Source organism: Dipteris shenzhenensis, chromosome 21 (genome assembly GCF_047967505.1).
Source record: "Dipteris shenzhenensis isolate YYH24624 ecotype China chromosome 21, Dip_SZ_1.0, whole genome shotgun sequence".
Classification (NCBI taxonomy): Eukaryota; Viridiplantae; Streptophyta; class Polypodiopsida; order Gleicheniales; family Dipteridaceae; genus Dipteris; species Dipteris shenzhenensis.
Window position 1 is genome coordinate 52,300,515 of NC_141616.1, and position 20,624 is coordinate 52,321,138.

The 20,624-nt window shown below is 47.7% G+C and overlaps 1 protein-coding gene across 1 annotated transcript in view; it reads left to right on the top strand.

Annotated features, from left to right (window-relative positions):
- LOC147889048 (RNA helicase family protein) overlaps window positions 1–20,624 on the top strand; it is a 154,621-nt gene that overhangs the window by 47,226 nt on the left and 86,771 nt on the right. Inside the window, exon 10 of the mRNA XM_087392839.1 lies at window positions 15,317–15,531. Coding sequence (XP_087248965.1) covers window positions 15,317–15,531 — 215 coding nt within the window. The remainder of the gene's footprint in view (window positions 1–15,316; window positions 15,532–20,624) is intronic.

Here is a 20,624-nt window from a genome sequence, read left to right on the forward strand (position 1 = left end):
CAAGTTTTCGATCCCCAAGATAGATGACTGTTGGATGAACTCTAGGGTGGTCAATTTTTCACTAAGATTGATTTGAGGTCAGGCTACCATCAAATCAGAATGAAAGAAGGAGGTGGGCACAAGACAACCTTTCGCATAGAGGGGTTTATCTGAGTTCAAAGTGATGCCTATTGGATTGATCAATTTACGAGCTACATTCTAGGCACTCATGAACACGATTTTGCAGCCTCTTCTTTATAAATATGTGCTGGTATTTTTTGATGACATCCTCATTTAGAGCAAGGATAAGCAGGAACACATGCAACATGTGAAGCCGGTGCTGGAAATTTTGAGCCTCTTCTTTATAAATGTGTGCTGGTATTTTTTGATGACATCCTCATTTACAGCAAGGATAAGCAGGAACACATCAAACATGTGAAGCAGGTGCTGGAAATTTTGAGGTTGCATCAGCTTTATGTTAAAGCCAGCATATACACTTCCATGGCAGAAGAGGTATAGTATCTTGGTCATATTGTGAGCAAGGATGGTGAATTCGGGTGGATCCAGCCACCCAACTTGGAGGCTTTTTGGGTCTTGCTTCTTTTTACATGAGATTTAATGAACATATTGCCAAGAGGGCAGACCCTCTCACTGATTTGTTTAAAAAGGATGCCTTCAAGTGGTTAGAAGAAGCACAACTCAGTTTTGAGGACCTCAAAGATGCCTTGAGTAACGCACCTGTACTTGTATGCCCGGATTTCTCACGGCCCTTCATTGTAGAGATAGATGCAAGTGGCAAAGGCCTAGGGGCTGTTCTAAGACAAGGACATGGAGTTATAGCTTTCGAGGAGCAGGAAATTTGAGGCCAAGGAATTGAACAATCATGTTTATGATCAGGAAATGTTGGCTATCCTATGTGCTTTCGAGAAATGGCACCACTAGTTGTACGGTGGCAAGAACACACTTTTTAGTGAAAAATTTGTTGCTTTATATTACAAGAGAGCTTCCCAAAAAGGGAAAGTTGGACAATATATCAACAAAAAATTTCAGTGTAGGAAAAATATACATCAGAATCTATGTAGTGAGTTTGCAGACAATCAAAGAGAGATTGCTGCAAAGATTTGCGGAAAAACAAGAAAAAGGATAACTGAGGATCACCAAAGACTCTATGGTTTCACACACACACGCACACACACACTTCAACAATACTAAGAAATTGTCTCTTGATCTCTAGCTAAGCAATGGTAACACATAACCATCTCTCCTCATTTGCTCTAGTTAGGGCCCAATGGGAGGACTACCGTATGTTACTAGCAAGAAAAAGCAATCTTTCATGCCTAAAAGTTCCATAGGCGAGATTAGAGCCTATTGAGCGCATCTCATGGGGTTTTCCGTGGGTGGTCCAAGGGGGGGTGGCTAGCTGGATACATCTGCCAATGTGGATGATGTGCAAGATGAAGGGCACCCACATTATCCTTGCAGATTGCCTTGCTTCGGCAGACTATAGCTTCCACTTTATCTCTTTGAGGTAACAGCTCTTCCAGAGCCATTCTCTATGGTGTGCTACTTATTTGCAAGGTTTTGGATCAATGATCCAACAAATTCCTAACCTTCCAACTAGTGTAATCCTCTGGCATTGTAATGAAGCAAGCACCCGATTGTCCCCAAGGATCTCTAAGGAGGGCTCCACCAACGCCTTTATTGAAGAAGATAGGTGAAGGCATTTCATACTAGGTCCCATCCTCACACAATCTTTAGTATCAGGCCAAAAATAGACACAAAGGGGGACTCTAGCCTTCGAGAATCGTTCCATCTAGTAGGCCTCTAAGATATCCCTAGCCTCCTGTTTTTAGGCCCTCTTATCCATGGAGTATATAAGGCTTCCCTAGTGAGCTTTGACTCTCTCCAAGGGTCTCTCTCCTGGGGCCTCTCTCTATTGGAGGGATCTTAGTAGGAGATCCTACCTAGTTTGTTCTCAGCAAGTTGTCTAAATAACACAAGAGTCGACATTGAGCAATCAGTTGGTAAGAATGCTAGAAGGGTTCTCTCTTGGCTACAAGTGGAAGTGTACACTCCGACTCTCAAGTCTGTCCAGACATTTTATACACCGATGAGTGCCCGAATCAACCACATCTTGTGTGAGGGTCGGATTGATTGAAATACATACTTTGCTGCTCTGTGCCACTGTCGAAAACCAAAAATTTGGGTCTCTTTCTGGGAGAGGGCGCCTAATATTTTCTTAGAAAACATGTTCTCCTAGATCATAAGAATTGTCCATCAAATCGGCATTGTGACTCTGCCTCACAAAATCATGAAATTTGTGCATGTTGCATCTCACCATGGTTCAACTCATGGGGAAGAAAGCTGCCCGGGGGGGGGCGAGCATTGCGTCGAGGCCTAAGTAACAATCTTTCATGCATTAGAAAAGGGTGAGTAGCTGATATTATTGTAGTGGCATGTAAAGTGGCATCATCGGCCCCAAACCCATCTGATAGGCATAGGTCATCAAGATTGAAGCGGATACTACAATTGATTAGAAAATTGATTTAGTAGCCATTGAGTAACTCCACGAAGCCACACATCTGCCTCTGGTCGAATCACCACTAGGAGGCATCCGAGTCATGAAAAGAGGCCCGGAAAGCAGGCGTGTTCTCGTACTCAATGAATAGGCCTTTACTTGACTGGCCCAACCATCATTTGTAAATCAAACAACATCACTATTCCATTCTAGAGGCTACAAAATAAAATCCCCAAAGCAGGCTGGCTGCACTCCTAACAATCCAAATGCTGCTGCCTTTTGCCGGTTTTAGGAACTTTGTTGAGAGAGGTTTTCGAGGTGGGGGATTGGGTTTCTGAAGAGTCCAAGTTGGAGAGGGAGTTAGGGGTGGACCAGGGTGCACCAAAAGGGCTTAGGTGAGTCCTAGGAGAAGGTTGCAAGGGGGAAGGCTATGAATGAGGCTGCATTAGACCTGGCTGAGGGGGGGGGGGGGGGTGGAGAGGGTGGGTAATGAAGGTGATAATAGGAGGGTGGGCCGGTTCATAGGGGAGGGGGCCAGAGGGTTGGGGGACGAGTAGGCTGTGCGTTTGGGGTGGAGAGGAAGAGATATGGGGATTAGTGGGAAGGTGGCAGCATTGGGGGCTAGGGGAGGGGCTGACTTCTCTGGCTGTAGAGCTATGTCCACACGTACACCTCTCTTGGAGAACCATTTAATTCCGTTTGCCCCTTGGGAATTACACCTTTTGGTGCACCGAGACCCCTAACCTTTGGAACCATCTAGTCAGTGCCAATTCACCCTCACCAAAGACCTTGACATCGATTCCTTTAACCATTGACTTGAAGCACAATAAAATATAACGCAAAAGTCGGTCCTCTAAAGGAAAATGTCGAGTGACCCCTTCGAGATCATGTTACCTCAGCTTGACCGTTTACATGAGTGATTAAAAAATGCTTTGTTTGAAGAGGCCAAGCCCCTTGCCAGTTTCTCCATTCTTTGCTTTTGATCTAGTACAACCATAGGCTCTATCACAAGGTGATCCCTAGTCTTTTGATTCCGTTAGGCCCTCCATCTGGCATTCTTTGCTGCATACCTCTCTTTCTGTGTGTGTGTGTGTGTGTGTGTGTTTCAGGTATCATCACATTGACTCCGCATTGAGAGTGGGCGAGCTGAGGGAGTACCTAGGGAGAGGCGCATATGCCTTGTGTGATCCATTAGAGTTTGAGTCAGAGGAGCACTTCATCTTTAGATTGTAGGAATATAAAAGCAAGAACTAGAAACTAGAAAACTAGAAGTAAAATAAGAACAAGATTGAAAGACAAAGAAGTACCTTGAGAAGAGTGTAGACAAGACACAAGCTAGATAGATAGATTGCAATGATGTGACCCATGAATATATGGGCCAAAGTACAAGACATAAAGCAAGAGTGCTTATGGGATAATTGTAGAGGTGCCACATGGCACACACTCAAGACACAAAGACTAGACTAGATTTAGACAAATGTAGACTAGGGAAATAGTACACTTTGGGATAATTGTAGAGGTGCCACATGGCACACACTCAAGACACAAAGACTAGACTAGATTTAGACAAATGTAGACTAGGGAAATAGTACACTTAGTGCGCACTTATTTCCAACACCCTCCTTAAGTGGACACTAGGAGTAAGACAGAAAGACAAGACTAGAAGACAGACATAAAGACTGATAGACTGAGAGACAGGATAGAAGACATGACAGACAAAGATCCTGAGACACCCCTCCTCAAGTGATATCCTCATATGGGTCCACAAGGGTATGGACAAGATGGATCTAAAACAAAACACAGTTAGATTGATAGACAAATAGACAGACAGACAAGACTAGATAGACAGAAGACTGACTGTAGACAAATAGAAAGACCAAGACACTAGAACCCCTTGACCTACATCATCGGTGGTCAAAGTGGTAGACAAGAAATAGAAGTAATCAGAAAGCCCACTTCTCATCATATGAGGAAGGAATAGCAGGATCTGCTGATGGAGATGTTGCAGCAACATGGGCTGAGGTAGATGTAGAGGGTTTGGAGTAGCAGTCCCTCTCCCGGTGATTATCACGGCCACAAATGGTGCATGGATGAGCCTTGAAACAGTCCTTCTCCATATGATTAGTTTTGCCACAATGGGTGCAAGGCTTTCTTACCTTAGAACTTGAGGAGCAGATTGTATGTCGGAGATGTGATGAATGTAATCATCTCCAAGACCGAGCAAGATGATAGCATAGGCTTTGTCGTTCTTGGCAGTGACAACTTGCTCAATGTCGGGATCTTCGGGAGCAGCAAGGTGAACAATGTCCCAAAGACCTTCTTTCATAAGATGGCACTTAATTCTGAATTGCCAAGTATGAAAGTTGGACCCATTAAATTTGTCAATAGACATGAGAGAATGAGTAGAAGATGCCATGTGGGAAGGTCTTACCTCTTGCTAAGATGCAAGGGCAGTGTCTATTCCCTTACAATATTGCAGAAATAAATGAAAGGAGAGATCCAAGAAGCCGGTTCTCTCACCACTTTGTCAAGGCCATAGCATGTGACGGCCCATCAAAGCAGGAGGAACCAGCAAAAAAAAAGAAAGACTGCTCAGCAGACTGAAAGAGGCAATGCACAGTACCTTAATCCCAGGCAGAGGCAGAGGCGCGGTCCAGGAGGTGCAGGCAGTGCGAGCTCCAAAGCAATGCCGTAGGGAAGACGTGGGCAGCTCTCAGGCGATCTCCGTGCAGTCACGAACAGATGGCGCAGATTTCCGTGAAGATGGCGTAGATCACGAACAGCAGCTGGAGAGGTGCGGCCTGTTGCAGATACAAACGTGCAGGTATGGATTTCGTACAGTCGTACGGACTGTACGGACAGTCTTGGCTGCACTTTGAATTGTTCGTTCGTTGCTGCAGGTGCAGGAGCGACAGCAGGAGCGGGAGCTACAGCAGGGACAAGAGCAGATCTGGCGCGCAGATCTGGCAGAGAGCGGAAGTGCGCAGTAGATCTGGCAGCGCAATGGCGTGCAGATCTAGCAGAGAGAAGTGGTGGCGTGATGTGGTGGCGCAGATCTGGCAGAGAGATGGCGGGTATGGCTACAGCAGACTGAGGGGAGAGAAGAGGGATCTACATGGCTCTGATACCATGTAGGAATATAAAAGCAAGAACTAGAAACTAGAAAACTAGAAGTAAAATAAGAACAAGATTGAAAGACAAAGAAGTACCTTGAGAAGAGTGTAGACAAGACACAAGCTAGATAGACAAGACACAAGCTAGATAGATAGTACTTTGACCCATAAATATATGGGCCAAAGTACAAGACATAAAGCAAGAGTGCTTATGGGATAATTGTAGAGGTGCCACATGGCACACACTCAAGACACAAAGACTAGACTAGATTTAGACAAATGTAGACTAGGGAAATAGTACACTTAGTGTGCACTTATCTCCAACATAGATGCCCTGTGTACTACGAGATCCACAGCCGCTACCATTTCCCCTTCAGAGAGAGCTTCGGACTCCTTTCCCATTTCCTCTCCTATCTAGATCAGAGGTGCGTGGCTGCCTTCATCTATGAGGTAGTTAGGCACAACGCTTACTCAGATTACAGAGACAGGGACTGGTGGACACATAAACAGACTCATCTTAGAGTATGATTATAGAGTTCTTCTAGCCACATTGCAAAGATCATCACATCACGCGTAGTCGGTGAGGTAGAGATCCAGATCCAGCGACATGACACACTTGACAAAGGGCGGAGACACATATCATGCTTTGGGACATCGTTGCTATGTTCAGCATCGAGGCTTGACCGATAGGGGTTATTACGGCCCTTGTTAAACATAGAGCCTCTACCAGCACATCAGAGCAAAAGATCATGAGGGTCTATGCATTGCATATGGGATTAATATCCTAGCCCCGATCGTAGCAAAGATTTTCAATGAAGCTCCTCTCTCTCCAATGTTCTCTGCTCGCTGCTTCGCCCTCCCTGCTCGCTGCTCCGCCCGGCGCTGCTCTCCGGCCCAAACTGCTCCACTAGCCTCCAACTCTCCACGCTCTGCTGCTCCCGCTCGACCTGCAGCCCCTCCACTTGGCTGCAGCTCCCCGCCCGTTGCAGCTCCGCCCACAACAGCCTCGCCTTGCAGCCCCCTTCGTCGGGCTCTCTCTCTCTCTCTCTCTCTCTCTCCCCCTCACCCGCCCCGCCCTCACCCACTCACTGCTCCGCCCTCACCCGCCTAGCCTCGCTCCCTCCCTACTCGCTGCTCCGCCCTCACCCGCCTAGCCTCACTCCCTCCCTACTGGCCTAGCCTCCCTCCCTACCCGCCTAGCCTTGCCCCTTACAGCTCCCTGCCTACCCTCCTAGCCTCCCTACAGTCGCCTCTCCTGTCGCCTGCTGCCTCCCTCGCCTGCTGCCTCTTGCGATCCTCCGCTTTTGCTACAGCTCCGCCCTCCTGCCCCCCCCCCCCCTCCCCCCCCGGGCGGCTGGCAGCTCCTTCGCCTGCTGCCTGCCCGCCTGCAGCCCCTCCACCCGCTGCCTTCTCTCCCCCATAATGAAGGACAAAGGGGGATGAGGACAGGGGACTCACTTAGGCGGGAGGTTCGGTCCAAGTATACATACACGAGGAGATGGGGAAGGGGAACGGTGACAAGGGAAAAACACAAAAGCAACTCAACCTGGAGGACTTCAACAAACACAGCAACCGGAGCAGTTTGACAGTGGACAGCACCGCGACCCAGAAGAAAGGGGCCCACCCGAAGCCCATGCCGCTCACCACAGCCTCGACCTCTAGGATTACCACCACCACTTTCTCGCCATCATCCGCATCCGCCTCATCATCTACGCCACCTCTCCCCTCCCCCTCTCCTGCATCATCATCACAGGCCTCCTCCCCAGTAGCCCCATAACCACGGCTCCACAGTCATTCTCCTTCGTATCCCCAGTACCTCTCAGTCAGCCACCCTTCATCGCCTCGTCCAGCCTCGCTACTCCTACACACCACTACCCCGCCCAGATCACGTTGTCCCCACCCTCAGTACAACCTTAGCAGCCCACCTTCATTCCAACCCCTCTCGAGATCCAGTTCCCACCCAGACCAAGATATCTTAGGCCCCCACTAGATACTTGGGACTCCCTATTGGCTGAGATACACAGCACCCGGGCCCGTCAGGCACATTACACTCAGGAGCAGGCCGGATACACCCAGGAGCAGGCCCGCATTATACACGAGTAGGGCACCCTTATCCAGGGGTTCAGACACGACATCACACAGCTCCGAGAGGATCTCGGGACCCTGAGAGCAGTGCCTGGAGGGACCCCAGTCACAGAGATGGAGGCACAGATAGCCACGATTCAGTCAGCTATAGTAGAGACGACTAGATGGGTGGACGTGGCGAAACGGGAGCCCGCAAAGGCAACCGTTTCAGCCGCCATACAGGAGCAGCAGCAGAGGGCTTCAAAGGCCCTCAACATCCGGATACGAGGGATCACACGAGACAGCACCAGCACCACGACGATGCCCATGGAGGCGGCGATCACCTTTGTGACCACCATGGGGGTCCTCGACCACGGTGTAGAGGGGGCATGGCATGTTGGGAGAGACCCCAACCGAGAACAGCCCCTAGTCATCTGCTTCAGAGATTCACATGCTTGATTAGCGACACTCCGACGTCGAGCCGCTCTACGAGAGCATCCCACCCTGTCCATGGATGAGGATTTGACACCACTACAGATTGAGGAGTGCTGAGTTCTTCTCTAGCAGCGGGATGTTGCCCGCAAGGAGAGGAAATGGGCCGTGGTCCGAGACGGTAGGTTGTTGACCGGTACTTGTTGGGCTCCCACCCGTGCCCCCTAGGGGGATGGGGGCTATGAGACTCATGTTTTCGAGACCCTAGCGTGCACCATTTGGAACTGTAATGGTACCTTATGGTCAGACCGAGGGAACTTCTTGGAATCTTACACAGGATGAGACATAGTCTTTTACATTGAGACACACGAGAGCCCAGAGCGTCCACTACCGATGGTTAGTGGCTACACATGGGAGTCAGCCTTCAGGGATGAGAGGAGGGATACAGGAGGAGTTCGAGGATTAGGCGGGGTTGCAGTATTGTACAGGTCTTCCCTCACTGGAGCCATCTCCGTTGAGAGGAAGGACGCACACTCCCGGTTCATGTGGATCCAGATCCGACACACGGCCACTCTTGACCTTTTCATAGCAATATGCTACTTCCCGCCAGACACATCCCACTTCGCTAGAGTTGCGCTAGAGGAGGGTGAGACATCGCCATATGCACCCTTACATCTGGATATCCTAGACCTTTCAGCTCGTGGGGAAGTTCTTCTTGTTGGGGACTTCAACGCCAGGTTGAGCACGCGCCAAGCACCACTCCTGGACTTCCGAGATGACTCTATCATGCTACCAGACATGGACCTAGATGGAGCAGGTATGACTAGGATCTCATCGGACCGACACGGGCTAGTTACACCGCATGGACACGCGCTCCTTGACCTAGGCAGGATGCATGATCTCATCATCTACAACAGGCTTGATCTATGGCCCTTCTCAGGGGGTTTTACTTGTTTCCCACACGGGGAGGGGCACTAGTGTAGTAGATGGGATCCCCTACCTTCACCTCACGTATCACCGACTTCACCGTAGCACCACTCCCTCCAGGAGCTGATCACACATAACTATCGCCACCTCATGCTTAGCCACATGACACACACCACATATGACGCATGGCACCTACCACGACATACACTTTGATCACAGCCTCTCCCCTGCCTACTCTGAACGCCTAAATAGACTCCTAACCTACATCGATCATATACCACTCATCGAGGACCTTGCTGCCTTGATTAGTCACACACTCCACGAGGCTCCCTTCAAGTCTTTCCCCACACCACACGGTCCTCTAGACCACCACCTCTTGGTTCTGTACCCTGCAATAACTGGTACGATGCGGAGTGCAAGGCTTTTCGCCGACAACTCCGACTTGACACCAGGTGTCACCTCTCGAACACACCAGACACGGTACGCAAGTACCGATGTCTCGTATGTCGGAAGAAGCAGGCATTTCTTCGTCGAAATGAGGAGGAGCTGCTGAACATCTTGTACAGTAACAACTCTAAGGAATTTTGGCGGAGATTCCTTGAGCGTAGGTCTCCATCACCCGTCACCGACACGAGAGTTTGGCACACGTACGCATGCCATCTTTATGATGTCCCACACCAGCCTACTCTAGATCTCATACACACACCTCGCCCCACCACTTGCACGTTGTTCACCAGAGGGGGAGTCAAGGACGCGACATTGAAACTACACAATGGCCGAGCTAAGGACCACGAGGGGCTATGCACTGAGTTTATCGCATATGGGATCGACACGTTAGCCCCGATCCTAGCAAAGCTATTCAATGACGCTGTTTGCCTTGGCTTCCCTTGCACTTGGACACTCAACACCATCACCCCCATTAACAAGGTAGGGGATCCCATGGACCCGAGTAACAACAGGACTATCATGATTGGACATGTGATGTCCAAGATCTATGCAGCAGTATTGGATGCGTCGGTCAGCTTGTTCGCAGAGATGAGAGGGCTCAGAGGAGAGGGTCAGGCCGGTTTTAGGCGAGACCATGGGACTATCGATCACATACTCACACTCAGGAGTGTCATAGAGGAGGCCAGATCACGGTATATTGTTGCTTTGTGGATTTTCGCAAAGCCTTTGACACAGTACCTTGAGCTCAACTCATTACATGCCTATAGGCACTAGGATTTGACCAAGAGATCATCTGGGCAGTCATGGCACTTTATGAGAGAGTCTCAGGCATTCGGACAGGTGCAGGTTGGACAGATGAGATCTTGAGCACTGTAGGGGTCAAAGAGGTTTGTCCCTTATCACCAACCTTGTTTGGCCTCTACATCGATGAGCTTGAAACTTTCATGGGGGCTTTCGGAGGGACCGGTTGCTCACTTGCCGGGATCATCATCAGGATTCTTCTTTATGCAAATGACGTGGCACTCTTATCATCCACACCCGAGGGGCTCCAGCGACACCTGGATGCACTGCAGGCTTTTTGTTTATCCCATGATTTGGAGTTCAACCTTGGCAAGACCAAGGCCGTGATCTTTAACACCTCTCGAGCAAACATGCACTGGAAGCAGTTCACTTTCGGTGGGTCACCAGTTGAGATCGTATCCTCATTCACTTACTTGGGGGTCATCTTCTCCGGCCCACCTTCACGATGGGACTAGCAATGCAGGCCAGACTGAGCAGGGGATATGCCTCACTAGCTCGGCTAGAGAGACAATGCTTCCACTCCCACTTCTAGGATCCTCGGACCAAGGCTCTTCTCTTCAACTCCTTGGTCCAACCAGCCGATATGTATTGGCAGCCCTTGTTGGGGACCTGACATGTCAGATATGGAGTGGACACGGGTGGAGCTCCTGCAGATCCTTATGCTCTCATGGATGATCCGGAGGAAACCATCTGTACCACATCATATCATTCAGGCCGAGTTTGGTGCTTCTCCACTCCAGCTTGATGCAGCCTTTCAGACCATCACATATCTATACTGGGTTAGATCATATGGGGACTGCACATAAGGGAGATAGAGATTGCCATGGTTGGCTCTCGATTCCTCCATGAGGTTGGCAGTAGAGGGAGACGAGTGACGCTGGTATGCAGGGACTTACAGATGGTCTGTGAGACTAGGGTTTCACATCGATAGGATACCTCCTTTTCAGTATAGTTTGGATGCCCCTCTGGTACTCCCACCCACCATCCCGATCGGGCCACACACCAACCAAGTCATTCGAGAGGATCTCCTGCAGCTACACACCTTTAGGACCTGGTTGGAGCCGAGGGAGCTTCCAGTGAAGCTGAGCTTCTACAGAGATCACTGTCTTCGTATTTCGGAGGAGGGATTTATCACGCCATCGGGGTACACTGAGCTTCACATGCCTCACTCATTACGGATCTCCATTGAACAGTTGCGGGTATTGTCACATCGCCTCCGCATAGAGAGCGGCAGAGCAGAGGGGATTCCTAGGGAGCATCGCATATGCACATTGTGCGACTGCCAGGAGGTTGAGTCGGAGGAGCATTTTATTTTCAGGTGCCGAGTGTACTATGAGATCCGAGGTCGCTACCACTGTCTCTTCAGAGACGGCTTCGGGCTCCTTTCCATATTCCTCGCCTACCCAGATCAGAGATGCCTAGCGGCCTTCATTCACGAGGGGGTCTGACACAGAGAGTACTTACTCAGGCGACGAGGCTTGGCCACACTACCAGACACCTCTCAGAGCAAGATCACATAGTTCTTTCCATCGAGTGATATTGATCGTCTAGTCTCTAGACGCAGACGTGACAGAGACCTCTACCTAATGATCGTAGCATGATACACGAGGCATCGAGGGGACACACAGATCACTCTAGGGGACCTCCCGTCATTGTTTAGACCCGGGGCACGTCCCACGGGAGTCACGGTGGCTCTGGTCTTAGGTTGAGCCTCCTCTAAGAGACCGAGATGCACGGCACCCCTTGATAGACGCCAGCGTCCCATGACCAGCTATGCAGCAGCCAGGGCGACATGACATATGGAGGATTCCGCTCCCGCTCCAGTCTTTTTTCTTTTCATTGTCACACTCAGATGTATTTGATTATGTATGATCCGACTTAGGACTCAGCACGGGTGATGATGCTCGTTTAGTAGCTCCACCCTTACTGTGATTTGTATCAGGTTTTCTTTTAGTCTCATAGACCCATCGGTCTTTCGAAGACTCTAATAGAATTTCTTTTCTTTCTTTCTTTCTTTCTTGGCTTCCCATGCACATGGACTATTAACACTATCTCGCCCATCAAGAAGGTAGGGGATCCCATGAGCCCGGGGAACTGCAGGACCATCATGATCAGACATGTCATGTCCAAGATTCATGGATCAGTGCTTGATGCCGAGGTTAGTCGATTCATAGAGATGCAAGGGCCTATAGCATATGGACGGGTCAGATTCTGACATGATCATGGGACCATGGATCACATTCTCACACTCGGGTGTATCATTGAGGAGGTGAGGGCATGGAAACATAGGGCTTATTGTTGCTTTGTGGACTTCCGCAAAGCCTTTGATACAGTTCCGAGAGCACGTCTCATCGGGCGCCTGCAGGATTTGGGTTATGATCAAGAGATTATTTGGGCTGTCATGGCACTTTACGAGAGAGTATCAGGCAGAGTTCGGATGGGTCTGGATGGATAGACGAGATTTTGAGTACTATTGGATTCAAACAAGGGTGTCCTATCACCAACCTTGTTTAGCCTGTACATTGACGAGCTTGAGACAGTTATGCAGACAATAGGGGGGGCTGGTTGCTCTCTCGCTAGCACTCTGATTCAGATCTTGCTATATCCAGATGATGTGTCACTCTTATCGTCCTAAGCAGAGGGCCTCCAGAGGCACTTAGATGCGCTACAGTCTTTGAGTCACATGACTTGAAGGTCAAAACCAAGGTTATGATCTTCAATATATCTTGGATTGCTATGCATTGGGAGTAGTTTACCTTTGATGGGTCACTGCTCAAGATTGTCTCGTCATACACATTTTTAGGGGTTATCTTCTTCGGACCTATTTTCACCATGAGACAGGCGATGTAGGCTCGCTTGAGCAAAGGGCAAGCCTTGTTGGCCAGACTAGAGAGGCAATGTTTTCGCTCACACTTTCAGGACCCCCGAACCAAGTGCCTACCTTTTGACTCCTTGGCCCGACCAGCGGAGATGTACAACAATCCTTGTTGGGGGCCAGATCTATTAGATATAGAGTGGGTTCATGTGGAGCGGCTTCGGGTACTCATGTTATCACGGATGATTCGCAGTAAGCCATCAGCTCCTCACTAGATTATCCAGGCTGAGTTTGGTTCATCTCCATTGCAGCTCGACGCATCATTTCAGGTCATCATCTACCTATACCAAGTTAGAGCATATATGAAGATCGCACCTTGGGATGCAGCAGACTACCGTGGCTAGCATTGTCCTTCTTTATGGCTCTATCAGATGCAGGTGGTCAGAGTTGTTGGTATGCACACACAGTGAGGTGGTTTCGGCGATTGGGGCTCCACATGGATAGACTTCCTCCCTTCCGTACAACATTGATGCACTATTCTCCCCACTACGGTTTCATGAGGTCAACCAGGTCATACGTGAGGATCTCTTGCAACTACATACATTCTGGACCTGGTTGGAACAAAGTGATCTCTCAGTGAAGCTCAACTTCTACAGAGATCACTGTTTACATATCTCAGATGAGGGGTTTATTGACCCACCGGGATACACACGGATTGATCTACCCCACTCGCCGAGGATCTCTATTGGGCAATTTCGGGTCTCTTCACATAGACTCCGCATTGAGAGTGGTCGAGCAGAGGGGTTACCCAGGGAGAGACGTACATGCACATTATGTAGTCTATAGGAGATTGAGTCTGAGGAACATTTCATTTTCCGATGCCTAAACTATGAGATCCGGGGGCGCTTCTACTGTCTGTTCAGAGATAGCTCCGGCTTGTTATCCTGGTTTCTCTCCTTTTCAGATCAGCGATGCTTGGACGCATTCATCCATGAGTTAGTCAGACATTGTGAGCGCCTACCTCGATCTCAGAGACAGGAGGAGCATACCCTGGTAGACTCTTCTCAGAGCAAGATCACCGAGTTCTTCCAACCGGACCATACATGCTCCCACTCCACTGGCCCTAGACGTGATCAAGATCTAGATTGAGTGACACGACTACTCAGATGGAGGGTTGACACATGGATCATGCTTGGGGACATCCCCTCCTTGTTCAAAGTAGGAGCACGACCAATAGGGGTGACAGTCGCACTTGTCAGACGTAGAGCTGTGACCAGGATATAGCGCGGGACTACGCCCACAGTCAGCCGACATCATGCTATCTCTAGTTTTCTGCTGCCGCTCCCCCACCCTTGATGAGGGGGGATAGAGTGGACCATAGTTGTGACATTGGTGCATATCTCACTTGTGTTCAGATGACATACTATTTGATGATGATTATGATGTTAGTGACGATGGAGATGACTATTAGTCTGATATGACTATGTAGCATTTATCTTTTGTTTTTCTGTATGGGTGCTGATGCTCGTTAGTAGCTCCACCCTTTCAGCTTGCTTGTATCAGGTTTATCACAGTCTCATAGACCCATCGGTCTTCTGAAGACTTTAATAACCTTTCTTTCTTTCTTTCTTTCTCTTGGAGGCCCACAAAAAGCTCAGATGACAAAATCCCCCTCTAAAAAAGAAAGAAATTGAGCACCTTCTATTATATGCTTTGCAAATGATACTCAGAGCGTGTTTCAGTTTTCAGTTTCTATAATCCTTATGGGTGTGGTACACACCCATAGGTTCTATAATCCTTATGGCTGTGGTACACACCCTCTAGTTCCCCTATCATGGTTTTTCCCCTTGACAATGTACATCTCACTTGGTCTCGCTGGCCATTTTAATCTTCCCTAGATCTTGGTGTATGTCTCCTCCTGGCCCTGCTCCCACTCAGGCTTGAATTCTAACTGATTTATGCAATATTTGATGAGCAGTTAGAGTAATTTAAAGTTTATCTGAACCACACACATTTACACTGACTTTTTGACACAAATCTTAGTGATAGTGAGCAGTTCAGTGCAATCAATCTAGTCTTATGATGTTGCATGGCCTCCTGCTGAAAAGGTCTCTCTTTGGTATCAGATATGCTGTAACATATAAAAAGCATTGTATTCTTAGATTTTGAAATAGTAGGTTTGGCTATGATTGTTGTAAAATGCAGTGGGGTTTTTGGCAGGGTGCAAGCAAGACAAAGGGCAGGCAGAGCTGGACGAACACGACCAGGGAAATGTTATAGATTGTACACGGAATCAGTTTTTCAAAATGAGTTGCCTGCAGTTACTGTTCCGGAGATTCAGCGTTCATCATTGGCAGGAGCTGTCCTTCATCTAAAGTCATTAGATCTTCCTGACATAAATGTATTTAAGTTCGATTTTCTCGATCCACCATCACGTATGCTATGTGTGCCTTTACTGTAAGAAGTTGGCATAATTTTTCTTACCTTGTTATAATTTTTCTGTTTGTTAGTGGTCATGGGTACATCTTCACGTGTCATCTGCATGTACAAACATAGGACCTTGTTATAATTTTTCAGTGTGTTTAATGACCTTGTTATAAATTTTCAGTGTGTTTAATGATCATGGGTACATGTGCATGTGTCATGTAGCCACACACCTTGTTTAAATTTGTCAGTTCGTTTAGTAGTCATGGGTACATGTGCATGTGCTATCTGCATGTACTCACATAGGACCTTGCATGCATACATGCAGCTTTCTTCATGCACATATGCTGCTGCTCTAATTTCAAGATAAAACAGTATTTTCTCGAAAATGGTTTACACATATGCTAGTGCTCTAATTTAAAGATAAAACAGTATTTTTGCAAAAATGGCTTGCGTATTCAGAATGTTGTGAAAATAATTAATCAGTGCCTTTCTTCATTGATGATGAACTTTTTCAAGGAGGCTTTATGAGCACAGTTTTTCTCTTGTGAGGGGTCACTTGCGGGGAGTCACTTTTAGGGATCCCAGGGACTAAGGAAAGAGAGAGAACGTCTTAGGGAAAATGAAGGCAAGTTTAATGAAATTTATTATGAAGTTTAGAGATATTAGTGACCTCATAGGAAATAGAGTGGGGGAAGCAGAGCCTGAATAGGTTTCTATGGAATCAGGTGTCCTGCCTATCAAGGGAATACAATTTCCTCTATTTTTTTTTTTTTTTCATGAAAAAGACTTCTATTAAGTAAGAACAAAAACCCGCGAGAGCAAGCTCAAAGCGGAATACATCATGAAATCATGAGGATAATAAAAAACCCCCTCAGAGTGAGGTGGAAAGAAACCAAGGCTGAGGCTGAAAGTGCCATCTCAACCCTGTAGTAGATTCAGAGAAGAAAGGAGAATCCTTCCATTCCCTGAAGAAAGAAGCCCTCCTAGCTGAGGCTGCACGGGAGTCCCCCTGCATACCCGTCCATACGGCCATCAGAGTGTGTACGATGTCTGTCCAGATACTAGCCAATGTGTGCGAGGGATGAACCTGAGTACCCTCCATAGCCTCTGTGCATCTGGATCTCCAGATATGCCAGGCTGCTATGCTCGCTATAATCTCCCAAGAAGTATCCACAGAGGCATGTACAGCTGTAAAAGGACGGTGTGGAACCACATCCAACGAGCAGAGCTCAACCCGATGACGTCGAACCGAAATGGCCCGGGAGGAGTCAAGTCCCTCATAGAAAACCTGAGGTCCTGTAAGAGAAAGCCAAGCCACGGAGCCCCAAGTCATAAAGAGTGGGGAATGGGCAAAGTGACTGAAGATCCTGGCTATCCCCATCCAAATCAATCTCGCCTGTCTGCAATCCCATAAGCAATGCTGAATAGACTCCGAAGCAGAAAGGCAACGAGGGCAAGTAGGGTCGGCTCCGAATCTGGACCTCCAAAGGTTCACTGCAATCCCTCCATGAATAGAAAGCCAAAAGAAGATAGTGATCTTTTTATTCCTGTGGGATTTCCAAAGCCTCCTCCAGAAGTACCTCTGCTGATCCGCAATAATACCAAAAGTCTCCCAATGAGGAACTCTGGAGGGTCTCCAGCCTCTACTACTGAGCTGAAATCTCCTGGCATTACTGACAATTTCCTCTATTGTTTGTGATAGATACTAAATTTGTATAATCTGATACCAGAGGTCGCTATGAGAGTTGCAGGTGTTGGGAGCCCTCAAGGCTAAGGCAGTCATATGATCAAACAAGAGAATATGATAGATTGAGAGACCTAGAATACTCAAACATCTACCATCCAAAGAGGATTTTTAGTGCGGTAATAGTTAGAAGTTAACTAGATAGATAAGAATTGTGGCCATTGCCAAAGTAGACGAGCTAGGAGCTGTATATACACCTTGTTAGTATGAGTAGGCACTTTATGTCATGTGCATGGGTACCTAGGGTTAGATAGCAGGCTAACGTGGGTCAAGGGATAGCAAAGGGCCGTATGGCTATTTTTAGCGGAGATAGCTATATATAGAGATTGCTTCATATATAGTGCTTGCTTTATATGGAGGGAGCTATTCATAGCATAGCGAGGTTTCCTTCTATATAGAGGGAGGGCCAGTGCTATTGTGGTAGTTCAGTTGAGGGCTCCTCAACTGATGGATGGGGCTTGGACCCTGGCCGAGACTCTGGCCATCTACATGGCATATCATAGGTGGCACATCGAAGGTCTTCTGGATGGGCTCAAGTGGTATGGGACACTTGAGTTGGATGTAGATCTATGGATGAGTTGAGTTGTAGCCCACGTGCTCAATCGGGAGGATCGAGATGCCTGCACATGATTCTGGTCGGATGAGTTCCTAGGTTAGTGATAGGGTTAGATCTTGCAAGGTTGTGTCATTTTGTATCAGAGCCATCCTACAAATCCGATGCAAGTTGATGGCTGGTTTGGGATGCATATCTGGAGCAATGATGGCTAGCAAGTGAGGTGATGTATTACGGGACAGATGCACTCTACTAGGAGGTAAGATCGCCATTCTTTGTGGTTTTCTTATGTTTAAGCGACACAATTTTAGCAAGAGGCGCGTAGTTGCAGGGTTTGGCTTGGGCGAGGAAATAGTTGTTTAAGCCAGGACAACAATCAGGATTTCAGGGTTGCTGTTGGGGAATTCTTATGTAGGGATTCATAGTTAGTGAATCAAGAATTTACTGGTTCAGCATGACGATGTGAAATACCATCTAGAAGCAGAGTTGTTGGGAGGGAGCTGTAGCAAGGAGGTGTGACACTCTTAAGATTCTTCCCAAGATCGCGACTATGTGGTTCATGCGAGTTTTGGGAGATGGTACATATATTTTTCATAGACTGAGGCAGGTTGGTTATCTTCCTTAGGACTCACGAATGGGGGCGCTTGCTTTTTCTGATGTTTTTTATAAAAAGCAAGGCCGCTTTCTCAAAAAGCAGAGACTTAGGAGGTTCTGGAATAGTAGAGACATAATCGCTGAGGACTAAGTTTGAAGGGGCCTCCTAGAAGAAAAGCAAACTTGTTTGCTTTTGAAACGCTTTCCTCAATTGTGCCTTATTTAAGACACCATGAGACGCTGGTCCACCACAGCCCAGCCTGCTCATGCTCTCCTTTCCAATCATCTTACTTGAAATTGCTGAATCGTGATCCTTTTTTTTAAATCCTCAGATTTCCTTCTAGTAGCTGATTTCCAGCGTCTCCATCGCCCAAATCTCTGTCCCCATGCAGCCATCTTCTTCTCTCCCAGTGAAAGGGCTCCTGCGTACGTGGTGGGCTGATTTGGCAGTTTGCAGTATCCAAGATTTCCTTTAGTCGCGGGTATTTAGAGATGGAAGAGGAAGGGGAGTATGTCATTTGAATCGGTACCTAGGGTTAGATAGTAGGCTAATGTGGGCCAAGGGATAGCAAAGGGACGGATGGCTATTTCTAGCTGAGATCTCTACATATAGAGATTGCTTCATATATAGTGCTTGCTTTATATGGAGGGAGCTATCCATAGTGTCATGCTATTTATAGCGAGGATTCCTTCTATATAGAGGGAGGCCAATGCTATTGTGGCAGTTTGGTTGAGTGCTCCTCAACTGATCGATGGGGCTTGGACCCTGGCGGAGATTCCAGCCATCTACAATGATCCTCTGTAGTTGGGGTTTGTGCCTCACAGCACACGTTAATAGTCTACTCCCATGTCTGGTTGCCTCGAAGAGAAAAGAGGGGCACCTTGTTGGTCTTGGTAGTGAATGATTTGTTTCATGTAGTAAAAAACCTGGGCTAATAGGGAATGTTAGTGACCTCGGATTTCATAGTATTTGGGGCATCTCAATCAACACGTGCAGGAGCCTCCATAGTGGGTGTGGGAGCATCCAATATCTTTCCCATGTGACGAGACTTGGAATGCTCCACGACGATACTGACTCCATCGTAGACGTGAGTCTATAGGTATCTCATGCGACAAGACATGGATTTGTCCCATGGCGATGGATGTTACGCTCAAGCTGAGGCAACATGACCTCGGAAGCGTCGGTCGACATTTTCCTTTAAAGTATCAATGTTTGTATTATATCTGTTTGGGCTTTATGTAAATGATCAGAAAGGAATGAAAGTCAAGGTCCTTGATGAGGGCGATATGGCACTAGACTAGGTGGATCTAAGGCTAAGGGGTCTAAATGCATTAAATGTGCCAAGGGGCAAATGATTTCAATGATATCCCAAGAGAGGGGTAAATGATGCATTTAGGAGGTACCTTAGAATGAAGATATGTGGCATACTAGATCCATCTAGGGAATTGGGGCTCGTTGGGAATAAGCAAGCAGGAGCTTTCACGTAAGTTGAGAATTTTGTGAGCTTGCTACCATCGAGGTTGGCTGGGAGGATAATATGTGTGCCTATGCCCATGATTGGTGTGAAAGATTAGGTGTTAACAGATTTGTATGTATCATTTGGTATCAGAGCGACAGGCGATTGGGAACAGGGGGATCGAGAGAGGCCCTGGACTGGTTGGGCGTATGACTAAGCTAACGAGCTGAGGAGGAGATGGACGACGTCGTGTTATCTGTCCACGGTATTTGTGAGTATGCAGTATATTGCGGGCAGTTTATTAATCAAAGGGCTGTGTGACGCCCAAATTTGACGACGAATAACACGGAGCACAGATTGTATTTTGGTATTATATGTTCACGGACGTCATCGCAATTGGAGGATATCAGGATCGCACACGGTCGCAGGTTCATAATTTGGTACCTTCAGGGCTCCTTGGTATCTCGAAAGGGAGACGTGAAGCGACTTCCGCCGAAGCTGTATACAAAACGCGAGGTGACACCTGAAGAGTTGTATGAATTTAGAAGGTGGACAGATCTTCTCTATCGGCTTATGGATCAGTAATTAAAGAATGACGTCCTTTCTATTTAAAAGGGCATCGTCGATCACGTTGAGTATACTGTCGTTAGGTCGCAGTTCAGATTTGATGATTTTGAAGCTTACTAGTAACTGGTTGGCGGAGCTTTGATTTAAAAAAAAAAAAAAGGGGCTGTAGCATAACGGTTGCTTTGC